This window comes from Acromyrmex echinatior, chromosome 2 (genome assembly GCF_024713525.1).
Source record: "Acromyrmex echinatior isolate Ae372 chromosome 2, ASM2471352v2, whole genome shotgun sequence".
Classification (NCBI taxonomy): Eukaryota; Metazoa; Arthropoda; class Insecta; order Hymenoptera; family Formicidae; genus Acromyrmex; species Acromyrmex echinatior.
In genome coordinates this window covers 2020000-2038908 of record NC_141853.1, presented here as the reverse complement: position 1 = coordinate 2038908, position 18909 = coordinate 2020000, and the positions used below count along the sequence as shown (strand labels likewise).

Below are 18909 nucleotides of genomic sequence, written 5' to 3'. Positions count from 1 at the left end.
CTGCTCTGCGAAACTTTCCTCCGCCTCGTATATCCACCATGAAATGAGACGCGCTCCCATTTTTTTTTCTTTCTTTATTTCCTTTCGAAGGAAGCATGTGCAGTCGTTCCGATGTTAAATATCGATAATTAATCGTGAGGTTGCATTTTTGAAGATCTGCTGGGTACATGCCTGGCTGATCCCCGATAATTTGTTGATCCAATGAAAAAAAAAAAAAAAAAAAAAAATTAATCGTGACTACTATACAATGTTACCCAATTAGAAACAGCGAGAAGTGCTCTTAATTAATTTACCACGCGTGTTAGATCATAAGTTTAGATTATATTCGCGTCACGCAATGCGAATCTAACTTCACAAAATTCTGAGACGAGTCGATGAATCATGCTGTGGGCCTAAACTGTTTGATTGAAAGTGTTTGGTGTTTACAAATGTTGCTTTCGCGCGTTTTCAACCGCTTCATCGTGCTCTGATTAAAAGGTGGCGCTAGAACATTCGATTGTTCGTATACATTTCAATTTTAATAGGAAACGCGTGGTTTTTTTCTTTTTTTTTTTTTTTTTATTATATCAGAATTATTTATCTTCTTCGACAGTGCAAGGACATCTCGCTGATATAAAAATTCAATCTAACATCATTACGAAGATAAAAACCTCCGATAATGTAGGATGATGATGTCGATTATAACTACGATAACCTAAAGATTATAAATCTCAAATGATTCACTATAAATCATACGCCGCATGCCATATCAACACATAATTATGATAATTAATGTAAATAATGAAATATAATCGTTACGTAAATATAAATCAGCTCCTCGATCGCGATATACTTAAGTATCTCGATCAAAATTAATCTCTCGAGCAGCACCTGCTACCATCGATCGACACGCGCTCGAACTTCACGAGTAGATTCTGGCATGTGTGTCTTTACTAACTCTTTACGAACTCCGTGATTCCGTTATACGTGGAATCCTGGGACGAAGTACGAACGAGAAGGTAGGTGCACGCGTCAAGGATACGCGTGGCGGCGACGGCGCGGCGGATGTTCGCGCGCTAGCTTAGCTGTACGTGAGCTTAACGCGTGTGGAGAAGAGAACTAGACGCGACGCGCGCGATACACACGCGGCGGTGAGTGACCTATGGCTCCTCTTGTCCCTGCCCTCCGCGAATATATTGCGTGTCAATGTACTTGACTCACGTACGAATATCGTGCAATGGCGCGCGTATATCGTCGCTGGTATCACGCTGGACGCACCTTATCGATATATATCGTTATATCCTTATCGCTATATCCCTGCGAGATAGATCTTTATCTTTTTCCTTTAAACACACCGTGGGATGACATAATCTCCGGAAATTGATCGATTAATCTGTGAATGCCCGCGATCTCAAAAAATTTCGTTGCCTCGTATTCTCTTCCGTCGTGAAATTCTATCGCAGATCGAAAATAAGGTCGAGCCATGCTAATCAAATAAAAAAATTAAGTTACTGTTATAAAATGGTGAAATAATGACTGAAGATTAGTTATATATGTAAACGAAAAGATTTTGCATCACGCTTCTTATACGAGTGAAACGCTTGAAACGAGTTATTAATCCAGAAACAACATTGTTATTAAATTGAAATAATTGAATATCAATTATGAATTACAAACACAAAGGCCCGCTCTACAAACACAAATCTGCATTGGATAAATGTCACACGCGGAATGTTGACAGAAAAATACAAAAATAGACATCTACGAAAGTAGTATGCGGAACTAGCATAGATCTAGGGTGATAATCCTTACAATTTTGCTTTGTGTCGTACATCGATTTAACGGTGAATCCTTAGGCGAGATTACGAGGAAGCAAAGTTGCGGTTCACAATGTCATTAGTATGGCGAGATAATAATGGATTTTCTCGTAGAGATCGTCCTAACAGAGTGTGCGTTTATCACGCAGCGGCTGCGCTGCTTAGGGTATGACCGAAGAGGCGAACGAACCCAACTAGAAAGAAGGAAGAAACGAAGCAAGGATCGCGTTAATGATTTCTGTCGTCATTACGTGTAATCGATATAATCTCGCACGTCGGACAAACGTATACAAAGAGAGTCTGCGTGATGTCTGAGAAGTTCGACGGGGGTTTTATTGCTTCGAGCCGCATAATGTGGAAGTTATTATTCTTATCGCACACACATAATCATTTAGACGGTCATCAACAATCACAAAGCTATTTGCTACGCTTATATATTTCTTAATTAATCTGGAGCTCGCAATGAGAGATGTTTGATTATCTCGTTCCTTAAAGCTTTTATTTTCAAAATTTGATATAGAAAAGCAATTATTCGAGCAATGATTAGATGTTCAATTAAGCACATAGAGCGAATTCCACCGATTTCTTTTTAATTCATCTATTTTTCTAAAGAAATACAATACATGCCACGTGGGATAAAAGGAGGACGGGGGGGGGGGGGAAGGAACGAGGGAAGGAGAACGAAATAGGCGGATCGAGCTGGCCGCCGAGTTGGCGCGCAAATAGGTCGGGGGCAATGACCAGCTCGGCAATGCTGAACTGAAAATTTATTGAGGACGCTGTCGCTGACTCTCGCACATTGCGCAAGTACAATCCGCATCGGACACGTCGCCCGCGCTCATTAATCGTAATTGAATCCCGGAGAAAAGTAAGAGCGTCTCGCGCGTCTCTGATGCGAGGCCTTTCCGCGACAAGTCGTCGCCACGTAAACTACTTTCGATTTTCACTATCTCCGAAAACTTTCTAATTCAGTGGCAGAAATATTGCAGGCGGACGGATAGACAGTAAAAGTATTACTACATATGATCGATGCGGTGCCAAACGCAAGAAAACTTTCTATGTAGAAAGGATAGAATCGAATTAGAATACGGAAGCAGCAGTGTTGTATCCACTCGGTCGCACCTCCGTTTTACGTCGATCTTAAATCGATTTATCGAATCTGGTTTAAGAAGAGATATTTGACAAGTATTCAGTACATTAAACGCGTCAATACATAAAACGTACAATCTTTTTATCTTGTAATTATAATTTAAAGATAGTCGTGCGTGTTTACTGCGCTAAATACTTTGAGCGTTACTTTCTGTTTGTCATTTTATAAAAGTAGGTGTCGCAAAAAACAAGAGCGATAGACGAAGAGAGGTATCGAAAATAATCGAGCAAGTTTCGCAAGACGACGCGGTCGAATGCGTAAAGCAAGGCCATCGGGTCGTAGGCATGGCCTGGTTCCGCCTGTTGCTGACATGAGGAGTACAAACCACTGTTTACCGTGGAGTTAACAGAATGCCAGAGGAGAGGCGTTCTCCGACAGCCACCGTCTCCACTGACGTAAGCAGTGCTAAGTTATTTGTGTTAGGTGCGCAATAGCCGAGAGATAAAAAGAAATCTGATGTAAGAGATGATTTCTGATATTCTAAAATAATTTAATATTTTTTATGTTTTTTTAACAATCCTCTAATTCAATTTTTCTTGATCCTAATATTGTTGATTTGAAACAAATTGACTTTTATATATATATATATATATAAAATATAAAGAAGAAATTAGAAAAAAGTCAATTCGTTAAGAAAAATTGAATATACATGTATGTATGTATATGTATGTATATATATTTATATGTATATAATCTAGAAAAAAATTGCATCATTTTTGTTATGAGATAACATAATACGCATGAAATAACATAATATAATAGGACAATCATCGCAAGAATGGTTAACAGTAATGTTGAGCCACGTTGATCAAGCATTTAGATTGATTTGCACATTGACATTATGTCGTTATCGATACGTGGAGTAGAACAAGCACCGTCTAACACGTGAAAGTAAGAGCTGACAGCGTCGGTGTATCGCGGCCTTGATTCGGCCGGGGTTACCGGCCGACATCCAGGACGGCCGAGGTCCGATTGCCCAATATCATGCTGGACATGCTTGACTGTAAAAACGATCGCCTTACTTGCGAGACGACGCGATAAAATTTCGCTCTTGTCTAAGGGCGTTCAAATTTCATCGAATTTTCGTCTCAGCAGTTTAATCGCTATTAAGAAATATTAAGAGTAAATTTAAAATTGTTAACATTTATCACTGTATTGCATATTTCTTGTGAAAAAGGAACAATTATAAAATAAATTATAGGAATGAAAAATAACATGAGAAGTTGTTAATATACATATGTTCACGATTTACAATCATCGATATGTAATACATTAATATCTATACAACTTTACTTTTCAAATGACTGGTTTATATTCATATCTAATTAATAGATATAATTATAGAATATAAATATGTACATAGAATATAAATACGAGAAATATTCCTATTTTTGCCTAGGAAAAGGTGTACCAGAATAACCGTTTCAATAAAAAAAAAAAAATAATAATAATATTTGCAAAATATGACGAAATACGACTCATTATGTATTTGGTGACTGACTAATTTGCGGTTAAACCGTCTTGCAGAACCATTCAGCTTTATGACAGAAGCGCTTAAGAAGTTCGGTAATGTATTTATATAAGCCGACGAAAAAGGTGTCACATGTACGAATAAGCTTGGCAAAGTATATGAGAAGTTGCGAGTTGTGACGCAACCTCGAAGGTGGATCGAAGAAATGACAACAAGTGCGAGAGGATCTTCAAGTGAGCAAGGAGGGAAAGATCGAAGACGAGAAAGAAGAAATGTCGCCGCGAGCGCGAGGTCAGAGCTGCAGCTTTCTCCAAGTGGCAGAGGTAGCGAGCAATCGAGAGTAAAAGCTGTCAAGGGGAAAGAGAAAGAGAAGCGAGCGGGAGGCGAGTCACATGGCTGAGAAGAGAGACAACGTCAGAGAGAAAGGTGAAAGTACTCTCACCTCGACTCGCGCCGCCTGTAGAGAATCTTTGGATTTTTATCATCTAGGGCGTATCTAATAAAAGGAATGGAAGCCACAAACGCGCTTTTACGCGCGTTTTGACGCGGTTAATGAAGCTTCAATGATACTGATAAGATTGCAGAAACAGCCACTGCAATTTTTTTCGACGATAATAAGTAAATTGAACCAATAAGTAAATTGAACGCAAATGAATATACATGATCTATTACAGGAAACAGTATGTCATTGACAGCGGGCGTAGACCTCACTCTCAGTCACCATAATCATAGAACAACGGCCATGAGCCTTTGCGAGCAATTGCGAAACTTGCGACGACTGGTACACTCTCGCATCTATTATTGCCAGACGGTTTTTTTCTCTCGGCTTACTCAGGGACATAGTGAGTATAATTTTGCATCGAGATTAGATGTCTGATCTCTGGACACTCGCCTGATAAAAATGCAATTATTAACACAAAAGTGGTGCTTGTTGACGAACGATTTATGGAATTTTGATGCATCCTTGAAACGAGAAAGTCTGATATGCGATAAAAGAAGAAAAGACAGGGCTCATTTAGATAACACTTGATTGTAGAGGTCTATATCTCTAATAAATAAGCGAAATGAGCATTTAGAAAGCTGTTCAATCATTGGATTTTTTAAAAATGATTTCCCTAAGATCTGAGTGCATTTAGAAAGGAAAACAGGTTGCATCGATTTAAATCTTATAGGATATCGATAACAGTAGAAGAATATCTTTTCTTACGTAAACGTGTAAATAAAAAATGTATTTTATATAAAGAATACGGTTTTTCCTGCTTCTGCAAATTAAAAAGATGATAACGACGACAGAGTTTGAACGATACAACTGCCATCGCGCGGTACAAAGTGTAAGTTAATCGTCAGGTACATGTAAGGTTCGCGGTCGACAGATGGCAGGCCCGCGTCCGTGCAAGCCCGCGAACAATGTCAATGTCAACGAGCACGTGAGCTCCGCTTGAGGTAAAATCGATACGACTCAGTGTCAAAGCTTTTCCCGGAGCAAGTTGCAATATTTTAAATGCGTCCAATTGAAAAGTGGTATAATTTTTCATACGGAAAAGTGTACTGATGGGTGTTTTAAACAAAAGCTAAACTCTATAATCATAATGGGACGACAAAATTAATTTGAATACTCTCAATTAATGTGATTAACGATAAAGAATTCATTTAATCGGCAATTTTTATTATAATAATATATCAAATATCAACGCTGTTGCTCCAATATCAATAAAAATATGTTTGAAAGCAAATAATTACGTAAATTGTGTAAAATGTGTAAACTTATAGAAGCTTAAAACATGTTACAATGGCTTGACTTATAACTGAAAAAAATGTATGATCAAGAAATTGTCTTTAATATATTACAACATGGAACACAAGAATCATTAGACTAGTCCAATCCTACATCAGTCTACGACCTGCGCGGAACAGCAATGTTGAGCAATGCATCCTTCCAAAGAAATGACCTCGTCGGGATAAGAAATTGTAATAAGAGGAATAGTAAAATAATTATAGTAAAATAATAGAATTTCCTATGATATTGATGAATAGAAGAGATACGAGATGCCGGTAGGATCGACAAGATGGGACGACATTACATACGTTTCCATTCGTTAATAAGCATTTCTTCGTTTGCTCGAAAGATCTCAGCTATTTGGATTACGTATGATGTATATAAGAAAAGCCGTTACATTTATTGAACACCTTATGATAGATAAAGGACGAACCTTTGACGCGTTGATGACGTCTCTCAGCTTTCTGCGTCTCGGTGATTACAATAGCGGTCGTCTCGATGATCACGATCGGATCCAGGCTGTTGTATCTAATGATCGGTCCGCGAACAGTCGTGTTCTCACTCACGTCATCGCGCATCATGATTGTTGACATTACTCGCGCTGATAACGTGTTAAAACAATGCTCCACCACGGCGGAAAGTTAATGCGTACTCGAGGGTTGTGTGATGTGACCATGAATGTTGCGGCAGGGTGAAACGCGGGATGAACGTGGGGCTTTTTGCGCAGGCGTCGATGTGCCCACGCTATTTAGGGGAAACTTAATTGGACGCGGATATGTATATTTAATTTCTTTTGAAAATTGTAGAATTACTGGAATAAGTGCAGAATATAAAGGAGACATATGCTGGCTCGAATAAAATTAAAATTGTGTTACTCTCTCATATAATATATAAAACTTTTCATCATGTCACACAAGAATACTTTTAATTAATAACTCAACGACAATGAGATTACGACACAGACAGATTCTAGCAATTCTTTTACTTTTCGCAATCTTTACATTCCGCGAATTGCCGATGCACATTTATAACATCTGTTTACGAGCGATATAAACCCTGCGAGAAATAGCGGCGGCGGAGGATAAGAATAAAATAGAAGGCTATAAGCGGAAATCATCAATAACTAACAACAGACTAGTTAGTATTAAACGTACGAACAATATACTGATATTAATCGATACGATAATCGATAATCGATACGATCATCTAAGATAATATCTACTAATATATAGTTATTAATAAATATCAATGAGAGAGTGGCGTCTTAAAGAAAAAAGGAGTATTAGGATTATTATTAAGTGTCATTTAATTTTAATTGTCAATATAGTTAATTATTACTTGTATATAGTAGTATCACGTGTTTGTCAATCTAAATCAATTTATAGAAAAAGATCAAAGTTTAATATTAATGTAATTGATCGTATGAACATGTGACGAAACCTATACGTATTATTGAAAGATAATAATCGATTTACAAATTCTTATTAAGTTATGTCGATTTCATGCTCAGGTGATACTTCATATCTCTTGCTATTATCACAAACTTGTATGACCGTATACCGCCATCGCAAGTAGGACACTCCCCCGACACTGATCAACTAAAAATAGATATCACATGCAGAAATGCGTTCATCTATAGATATTGCGTAAGGGTCTAAGCTTGACGTCAATATATCGCGCAAGTCAGTGTTCTAATTATTTGTTACATTCACCGACCTTTCGCTACATTTGTTCAAGTCACTGCTTTAAATAATTTTTCTCCTTTATAATTTTTTTTTTTTATTCTTGATATGTCGCTATTGCACAATCAAACGTTCTATGTGTAACATATGATGTTGGTTGCAATAAAACTTGTACATCAATAAAATTCGGTTTAAATTGGAGCATCAAAAAAATACTACAGAACAAAACTAATAATGTAAACAATTATTTGGTACTAAATTTGTTTGAATTTCCATCCGAAGTATCCTACTTCCTATATATCATTTTATCCTTGTTTGACATTTAGTGAAGAATAAAATGATATCTAGATGGCACTCTGGTGGGAATCTGAATGTAGCCTAAAATGGTCAAATATTGTAACTCTTTAAAATGTTCAAAGCAAATTGTAACAATACAAAATCTGGATTGTATCTCTATTGTAGTCTAACAAAACTAGTCTAGGTTGAAAACTCTTAAAACCTATCTAAAACTATTTTCTTTGTATCCGATGTCATATTTTAGATGTACGGAAACATAACTTTGACAGGCGGATAAAAAAAGAGTAGAATCATATGCTTTCGAAAAGTAATCGGAATGAATTTTTTAACATAGATCATAACATTATCTCGAGTGTTTTATCGATACCGACTCGCGAGATGTGAATTCTCTGTCGTACCGACTTTTCCTCGGAGATTCGCGAAAGGCAGTGGCGCCTTCGCACGGATCGCACGCGAACTGTACCGTGATTATGTATGTCAGGTCATGCGTGTGCGTAGCAGCTGTATCGCACACTCGCGCACTTTTGTATTGGATGATTCAAAATTCTCGGTAGAAACGTTATCTTGTTTTCCATTTTTTGTTTATCAGTCATTATACGATAAAGTTACACTGTCATAAAATTACAGTTGTCTTATTAAAGTCCTTGAGAATTTATTATACTCCGCACGTATTCTTACACCGGAACAAAATACATAAAGGATATCTTTTAACTCATACAATTTACTCTCAATCTTTTCGAAGAAAAAACTTCCAAATAGCACACTTTAATTCCACAGGTTTTAGAAATGTTCTTAAAACATATTTCGGATGTTTTTAAGGTATGCTTTTATGCATGATTAGTATTCAAAACAAATTGGCCTCGTTTTTTAATCCTTGTCACGGTTTACCTATTTTCGGCTAATTTTGTATTTTTTATTTATGACATCCTGTATTTCTACAAAGTATTTTCTGTAGCGTTTCTAATTCATTTATGCATGGTACTATTTTTTGTCAGTAGTTTTTTACGACCGACCATCTCAACGAAATGTCGATTTCTGAAATCATCTAGTACAGTTAATCCTTGTAGATTTAAAACGAATACACTCAAGAGAGATAATATTACGTAAAAAATATATGTAACGAAAACATATGTTATGTAAAAAGAATTGTTCGAAAAGTATTATATATACAACTTTCGGAATTGCAACATTAGCACAAGTTAATAATTTTAATAAATCTCTCTTTAGTATAATCTGCATTAAATCAGATTACGTGCATAAAAATTGCGCGTAGAAGTTTCCCCTTTTCATTTTTTCCTGCGAACTTAGATGATAAACGTTCGCATGATTGCGTGAAATCGCATCGCGGGTTTATAGTTTCAAGGATATATAATTTTGCTGCTGGCATATCCTTTTTTGAAACAATCTGTAACGAGAACGGATAGAATCGCGAGCGCGCGCATGTAGTGTACTACCTTGGAGCGCCTACTACACCTATCTACGAGGTCGTTGACCGTGCGCGAAGGAAAGTGGGACGGTGCGAACGCTACCGAACGGCTAATGTGCGAAGGCCTTGAGAGATCACTGACGCACGCCTCCACATACAGACAAATGCACGTAACATACACGTGTCCTCTCTCTCGCTTTCTCTCTCTCTCTCCCTCTCTCTCTTTTCTCCCGTCTCTCTTTTCCTTTTTATTTATCTATCCATCTATCTTCCTCCGTAATCATTTATGAAACAGCTTTTTGCTGACAAAATTTGCCTCTTACTGTCGATAGTCGATATCTTTAGAGATTGCAGTGAAATGAGATTAATTTTGTAGTAAAAATAACTTTACGTTACGAAAATTTTGCTGTTACTTGATATTCACATTTGTCATGAATAATAGTTATTAAGCATTAAATAACATGATGAAGTGAGTTTCTTTCTATTAATAAAAATTAATCAAAAGAATTTATAAAACATACGTGCCAAGAAAGTCTTGACTTTGAGGAATATATGAAAATGATCCAAAATAGTGTATAATAGTGATATCAATCAACTACTCCCAGAAAGTGAAAGCAAGCGATCATATTATGGGCCTTATGGTTACATGACACTTCTAGCTACATTCCGATAAAACTCCTGCGCTTTGTCAAATAACATTTACGATGTCTTGTATTCTTCAAGTATCGCCACTCTCGACGGAAAAACAATGTTTTCACACGAAAACGATTTCAGCTTTAACAGATGAAAAAAATAAATAAAAATTGTTTATCTTTGTTTACATCGAAAATAATTCTTTTTCATCTTTATATCTTTTTTATACAAAGTTGTAGAAAGTGCTGATAAAAGTGCCATTTCTGACAATATGTGTACGCAAAAAGAATTCATATAAAACATCTATTATATTTTAAATGATTTTATTCGCAACAACATTAATAAGAATGAAACGTACAAAATTCACAGTTACGTTCGAGATATCAGTCCGTGTTACCTGTTTCCGGCCTCCCATTCTCCCGCGGAAATACCACCACGGATCCCGGGGTTGGTTGGGGTATCGGGTCGTTGGGGCAACGATCTCACCACGATTCCTAACCCGGTCAACCGCGACATGGATTCGACGCACCAACCTCCACCTATCCCCGATTATGTGTTGCCGTAACATCGATTGCTCGCAGAGTACTCAAAATTATCCAACGATATGAATATACAAACAATTATTACAACAATAAATTGTGATTATGTTTCTTTGCGAGATATACATATATATTTCTCATAGGGGATGATAATAAATATTTAATGAATTTTATGCGAACATCCTATTATCCTATCAGTTTGTACGGAACAGCGTGAATAAAACAAGGTATCTTTTTCTTGTATTGCATAAACTTGTGCATGCTTAGATAATTAAAAAATTTCTAACTGAAAAGAAGTATGACAGTTCTGGAACAACTTGCATATTATCGTGCGCCTAACTTTTATATCGATCGTATCACTTTATCGGCAGGCGGCGACATTATGCAACGATTATTATCATATTTATAACTTGCCCAATAGTTGCAATTTGTGTGATTAGCGCCGTATAAGAAACAAACGGGTATGTAAATTGATACGCCGATATAATAACTGATTTGTACGTGAAGTTCGTCGCGGATCGGCGATTCCATGTCCTTCGAAGCCGGAATCCGCGTCAAGTGGTTCATCGACATCGAACGAGGATAATCGCTCTGCATGCGCACCTTCGACGTTCACGCCGCCTCTCGATCGTGATTCAATATTTTTCCCCTTCTAAGCTGAATGCGCTCTCGGTGGATACTCGAAGGAGGTGATTAAGTGTTTACTCGTCACGGTTAACCGTCGTGCGATGCATTTTATTAGCCACAGATATGATAATCACTTGCAATGTGAGAGAAACGTGCATGTTAAAGAGCATAGAAATTAAGTAAGGCGCGATAAATGCGATTAGTATATTATTAGGCGAAGAGTAAACGCAATTTAGTGAAAGTTGCAATCGAAATCAAATCTTAAGATTTGTAACTTTCTCTCTGAGAAATGTACGTTATTTTACAGTTTAATGTAATTTTTTATGCACTGAACAATTAATGATACTATACAAAAAAACACTTAATTGATTTTTTCAATGCATGGTTCGCTAATTCTGATATTGTTATCAATCAAATCAATGCGGGTCAGGCGTGTTGCAATACATGTGATATCTTTCAGATCGATAATGATTAAAGGACAATGATAAAGACGATCCAGTAAAAATCTAGATATAGAATATCAAACTATCCGTTTTAGAGAAATGTAGAAAATAAAGACTAGGGACAGTATTCGTAGTCCGTTCTTATTTGAAGACCGTTTTAAAAATAAATAGTGTCTCAATAAAAATCGTCTATGAATATTGATCTACTGAAGCTTATTTTATAGAACAGGCTTCTAAGATGGATATTTGCTGTTTGTTATATGAGAGAGAGAGAGAGAGAGAGAGAGAGAGAGAGAGAGAAAGAGAGAGAGAGAGAGAGAGAGAGAGAGAGTGTGTGTGTGTGTGTGTGTGTGTGTGTGTGTGTGTGTGTGTGAATAATATGAACTTTTAGATTTTCCCTTTTATTTAAGAAAATTATGAGGGCGGAATTTATGATCCTTTTTTTCATAACAATAGAAAAAAAAATCTTCAAGTAACTTTGTTCTTGAAAGAACAGGTAAAGAATATCAGTCCAATACGGTACCTCTAAAAAAAGGGTAACTCAAAAAAAGTCTAAATTTCTAACGAGAATGCCTACGCTATTGATGAATTTTTTGCATGTGTATGCTTAAAAAATGTTTACTTCTATGGCAAAAAAGTAAGCATTGAGTTGCAAGTGACTCCACAACTTTTTCCTCTCTTTTTATATTTGTCTTTTTTTATTTTTTCTGTTGATATTGCGAAAAAAACCACTTCTTAAAAAATCATTTCTAAGTCACAATTGGTCATTTTTTATCTAACAGTAACAAAAGGAAAAAATCCGGGTAAAGTGATGTAAAATATGCTATATCTAGATAGTTGTCATCTTAGCAAAAATATATATGAGATACAAGGTACCGCAATACTCAGATGTTTCCGACAAAGCATGTCCATGATGCTGTGTGTTCGGTTTGTGCAGCATTTTCTATCTATAATAGTCATTCAATCTATAATAGTCATCGATATACCAACCGCTATGATTTTTTGATGGCTAATAGCAGCATCTTTTTTTCAATCCTTTAAACAAGTTTTAGTTTATAAAATCGAGTTCTAGCATTCCTTTGATCCTGAACCAGTGATCAACCGGACACTATTATTAGACATGTACTCAACAGTTGATTCATTAGCGTATTTTTGATACCCTGTACCTCACGTTTATTCAAATAAACATAGCATGGTATGCCATTATCTTACATATATTACATCTTATATATACTATATTTAATTATCCGTTTCATTGTAATTATAATTAATCATAAAACGATTAAAGAAACTATTTAAAAAATGCAATTAAATTATTTAATTTTAAAAATAAATGGATTGTTTAAATTTATTTAAGATTACAGAATTTATTTAAGATTAACAGAATTACGCATTATTAGATAATATAGTGTATATATGTATATAATCATGAACTAAGTATTTCGTGTGTTTCACATGTACTCAATCAAAATTAATTGACGAAAGATAGATGACTAGAAATGAGTCTCAAATATATCATCATTGTTATCATAGTAACACGAGATATTTTCGCTTTCAGCAGAAGGAAAAGAATTAAAGTCTCGATGTAAGCGATATAGCGGGGCGAAGTAGTAGGCTTCGTTCTCCACCAAGCAGGGTGGAATGACCTCGATAGCACAAATTATCCCGCCAAACGTAGGTGGCCATGTATATCCATGTCGAGTGGTCCCGCGAAAATAGCAGAATCATGGAACGTCTCCGAGAGGTTACGTGTCCTGGTGGGGATATGATTATATCGGGTGGGAGAAACCAAAGGAAGGGCGTATCGAGAGAAAAGGGGGTGGGAGAGAAAGAGAAAGACAGATCTGCTGGCCTAGTTAGGGTGAGTGCCACCCTCGACGGTCGATGACCTCGCGACCTCGACGCTTGCGAATCTCCCTCTTGCTTTTGGAGGTAGGGAAGATACATATGATAGTTCACCACACAAAAGAAATGTATAAATATTATTTAAGAGAATTTATCTGCGAGGAAATTACATGGAATTTACTCATTAATATGTGTCCTCTCCTCATGATGGTTATATATATTTAAACTTAACAAATAGTTATTATATAGTACTTTAATTCTTAAAGTTAATAAATAATATCTATCATATCTTTCATTATCGCTCTCCTATATTTTTAGAAAAATTTCATAAGATCAAAATCGTATAACACAACCGTTTGAAACAGACATTTTGTAACAGGCAAAAGTACTTTGCATTAAGCTCGTAGCAAGAAAAGTGGAATTAGCGAGTTTTTGAAGGGATGAGTGAGCTATGGCATGGAGAAGGGGTGCATAAGTTGGGGTGGATATAATATCTGTAGCATAGGACGACAGGTTGGTAGAAATGCTATACTTAGCACCGGAGGAAGGGATGAACGATACCGGGACTGGTTGGTGGGTCAGAGTTCATTGGCCTCGAGGTTACCGGCCCTCCCTTCACCCCCACGACCTTTTCCCCACACCACCTAAGTTCCGAGGGTTGGGACGCGTGAGTAATCGCTCAGTTTGAATTTCCGTGAAATACTTTAGATCGTAAATGGTTATTCGTTTCACTTCTCGCTGATCTAATCGAACGAAATAAATGAAGTGTATAGTTACGTTGGAAACACACACATGAGGTATTTAAAAATGGTGAAACGACACACACGAGACTTTCAATCAATTCGCAACAAACTTAATAATCAAACAAGATATTTCGTCGCAACATAATAGAAAATGTAATGTGTTAGAAATTTATTCTTCTTTTTCTTAATACGAATCTCAAACGAGACGGTTCACCAGAAAGAAAGTAAGAGTGGTCTGGCTAGGAAGTTAAGGCAACGGCGAAGGTGGCTCGTCCGGATGCCAATGAAAGGGAAATACGCGTACGAGAAATAAGATGATTCCCTTTCTCTTTTCTTCTATTTCATTCTTTGTCATACATTTTTCGCTAGTTTTTGTTTACTCGCACGTGTTGACACTCTGCTGTATTCTGTATGAAACATATCACGTGACAAAAAATAGACATCAAAAAGTCACGTAATTATCTTTAATTGATCAACTATTAGAATTTCTAATTTAGAAATATCGTCAACTTCTCTTATTACAAGAGAAACCTATCTTGTTTTTAAAACATTAAACGAACAGTGTTCGTTTTATTTATTATTAGTTTTTGAGATTTGCGAGACTACTAGAAAACAAGTTTTCTGTTCTAATGGACTGATGTTATCTATATCGAGCCTCTTAACAAAAGCGTTGATATTTACTGTGACTGAGCCAAACTGGGTCGTCGGTTCCTCAAAGTATCATTCCCACTCCATGCGCTAACACAGGACGAGCGCATCTTATGAGCATTCACATTACGCGGGGTGATCAAGAAAAATTGTCATTTTTGCCAGCGGTTCGGCGAACTCGAGCGAACGTGCGTTTACTCGATAAGGGTTCCGAGCTCGCGGGCGATAAGAGTGCCGACATGATTTGAGGTTGTTCACCTCGGCAGCAGGAGGGAGTGAGAGAAAGGCAATATGGAGGAGGGAGCGAGAGGAGAAAGAGAGAAAGAGTGAGAGAGAGGGGGAGGGGGGAAGAGACAAGGGGAGACAGAAAGCTAAAAAGAGAGAGAAAGAAGGAAAGAAAAAGATGCGTGTGCATGTATGTAGAAAGAGGATGAGCGAGATCGTACTCTTATCGGGCTTCTCGTCAGTTTGGCGTAGGGACGTTGCGAGATTAGAACGACCCCGAGAGAGCAGCCCGGAGAGTCGACGAACCGGCCTCTGATTGGGCGATGTCGAGTCAACGCTCCGCTTAGAGGGTGTAGGGTGGGAGTAGAGGGGAGGGAGAAGGTGGACTGGGAGAGGACACCGTGCATCAATCGAGGTCACTGGGGACCGGGAGGAGGCCAGGCCATTGCCCGCGCGTCTTGCTTTTGAGGTTAGCCAACAATCGCACAAGCGCAATTAGAAAATATCCAGCCAAGGATAAACGATTTTATTATTATGACATAGGCTTTCTTTCGTCAAATGTAGGTGTCGATCTCTTCTTTTTCGTACAATCTGTACGCATTGATAACACTCTGATTCGCGAAATAGATACTCTTGCTATTTTCATTATAACGTTAATAATGCCGATTTTGAAAAAAAATAAATGTTGAATAATGTTGATTTAGAGACACGGATTCTGAAATATTTTTCATCCAAAAATATTAAAGTTCAGAATTCAATAATAAATTGAAAACTAATATAAGTTGTACATATTATTAAGCGTTAAAACACATAGAATTCGAATATGACTGTACGGAAAAATGGAAAGAAATGTTTAGGGTTCGTAATGCATATATTTTTCGAATATAAACTATTTCGTCTTTTAAATACAGCGCACGTAGCGAGTACATCTAGCAGTCTACAATCTACATTGCAATTAACGGTCCATCCCATACATGCGTCGCATACGGTAGGTCAGTGCTCCGGAGATGATAATAATGATGCACCGAGTGGCGAGAGATGACCACTCGCGACATACGAAGAAACGGTGAAAGCATTCTAGCAGCGAGAGTGATCACGGTCCAGCGAAGCAGCTAGCTGATACTTTCTCCATGTATAGTGAAGACAGTCAGGAGGAGCGCTGAGGAGCGAAGATGAGAAAGGAGGGATGGGGGGGGAGAGAGAGAGAGAGAGAGAGAGAGAGAAGAGAGAAGAGAGATTGTGGCGAGAGGGATTCGTGAGTAGGTAGTTTACCGTCGTAATTCACTATCGTGTACGGTTACGTAACGAAGCCCATGCTGACGAGAATTCCCAGCCGATGATAGGCCAATGGTGGCGCGTACGTTCGTACGTACATACGTACGTCACCAAAGTACCATCGCCGCCTTCATCGTCGTCGCCGTCGCCGTGTACTCGTCGCTCTCTCGCAAAGTTACGCGTCACGCATGCTTCTCTTGTATGTATGCGTAAGTACGAACGGTTCGGCCAATCTTCGACGCGTCGACGAGACATAGCCGGCTGTGTTGGTGACCTTCGCTAGTGGATGTAGGTGGGGAGGCTTAGTCGTCGAATAGCTAAACTGGAGTGGGAGAGCTACCGGGTAGTGGGGCAGGTGGGGAGACCCAGTTGGAGTTCGTTGAACCGGCCCGACGGCGATTGGCCACATGAGTCGCGGAGTTCACCAACGGCTCTACTTGGCGAACGGTGAGACAGGGAGAGGGACGGAGGGTCGGACTGCTCGGTTAATTTCATCTTGCCCCAGTTACGGGGCAGGCAGGGTGAACGAACTAGCCTCGCGCCAAGGCCCCGTCGACCCACTTTCCTGTCGGTGTTGAGAGAGAGAGAGAGAGAGAGAGAGATATGGTAGATCGCGAGTGCGCGATTTGCCAACAGGAGGAGGAGCGAGACAGAATGAGAGAAATAAATGGTAGGAAGACTATAGAGAGAGAGAGAAAGAGAGAATAGCGAGAGGAGGAAACGCCCGCACGTATGTATGCGTGAAAGAGGGTGGGAGATTCTAGAGAGGTTCTCGCACTATCTAGGCTAGTGCCGACACCGAGAACAAGAGGTGTGTGTGTGTATGTGTATGTGTGTGGGTGTGTGTGTATATATGTATGTGTATAGTCAGGCGGGGAAGGGGGAGATAGAAAACGAGAGAAGAGGGAGATAGAAAGAGATGGAGAAAAATTGCCGGAGCGCCGAGTGGAAGGCCGCCGACCGAGGGCAACGAACTCGGCCTCGTCCCGGGCCCCGCGACCTACATTCTTGCCCGCGCTGGAAAGTGAAAACGCCTCTTTCTCCATCCCTTCCTATATGAATAGCGATCTGTGTGTTACGTTAGGAATGTTTCCGCGAGTCCGTTAGATGCACTAGCGGTTAAGGCCTACGAACAACACATAATGTAGCGTGTTGGAGAATCGCCCAGAGGCGAACTCTCCCTTTCATTGGGTCTATCTCACTTACCGGCTAAGACGCATCCCAGGAGATTTTCGCTGTCCTGTGGACCGGTCCCGCGATAACAATTTCGCGTTGATTGCTCCTTGTCATTCTCGTGGGGTTCACCCGATGGTGAGAGAATGTCTGACGCCGAGGGTTGTTGCTCCTCCGTCGCGGTACCGCGTGGTTTGACCTTCTGCACAGTCATCGCCCAGCACCGGAAAAAGTCGCGTGTTGCACCCTTGATGATCGCGCTATATTTCCTCGACGCGCGTCTCCCGCTGACGCATCCACCCGAACGTAAACAACGAACAGTTGAGAAACATGCCACGCCGCGGGGACATGCGAGACTGTCCCGTTCTCACTGACGTGCAACCGTGGCAAGTCAATTCTCACTTGACGTATCCGTAACGGTATAGCCACGCACTTGTCCGCTGATCTTTGCGATCACCGTGATATCTAATCGGTGATTATGATCTCCGGAAATCGGAGATTCCTCGATCACTGTCCCTTTCTCGATGACACCGCTCTCTCATCCGACGATACACCAGTTTGTGTCGCGTTGTTATGTTGTTGCTGCCGCACCGTAGCTGTCGGCGCGACCGCGTGGCTGTACCTGCAAATCGGCGCTGATCCGCGCTCGTGGTTCGTTGATTAGTTGGTGTGCTGTGTGTGCCGTGCGATGCAGTACGCGAGTGAGTTGTTCGCAGCGTGGTGTACCGCCGCACCGTAGCGCCTGCGCACCGAGCCGCCGAACATCACCGAAGTGCCACCGTCGCGCGTCCACCCTGTGCGTTCTCAGTCGCTCGCTCTCAACAATTAACTTTTGCTACGATCCACGGAAGAATTGCGATTTAAAAAAAATCAGACGATTCATCCTTGGACCAGATGTTTCCACACATTTTCCTTTCCGTGCAATTTTTTTTCTTTTTGTTTTCGAAAGCTACCAAATATATTTCTGTGCATTAAAGTGTGAAAAAAGAAAAGAAAGATAATATCGTAAATTTTTTTTTGATATATTGATATTTCCAGACGATATTTCTGGAAGATTCATGTATATTAATAATTATCAAAATTCTGAATTTTTACATTTATTGTATTTGTATATTTATTTCGTCATTTGCTAAATTTATGATTTATGTATTTATTGAAG

The 18909-nt window shown here is 39.0% G+C and overlaps 1 protein-coding gene across 2 annotated transcripts in view; it reads right to left on the bottom strand.

Moving 5' to 3' along the window:
• E75 (ecdysone-induced protein 75) overlaps window positions 1-18413 on the bottom strand; it is a 55303-nt gene extending 36890 nt beyond the window's left edge. Inside the window, exon 1 of one of the 2 annotated variants that reach the window (XM_011055276.2) lies at window positions 17784-18413. In XM_011055276.2, coding sequence (XP_011053578.1) covers window positions 17784-17964 — 181 coding nt within the window. In that variant the 5' untranslated portion in view covers window positions 17965-18413. Of the gene's footprint in view, window positions 1-6627; window positions 6889-17783 lie in introns of those variants that run through there. The other variant, XM_011055277.2, reaches the window with a different exon arrangement.
• Window positions 18414-18909: the final 496 nt, after the last annotated feature.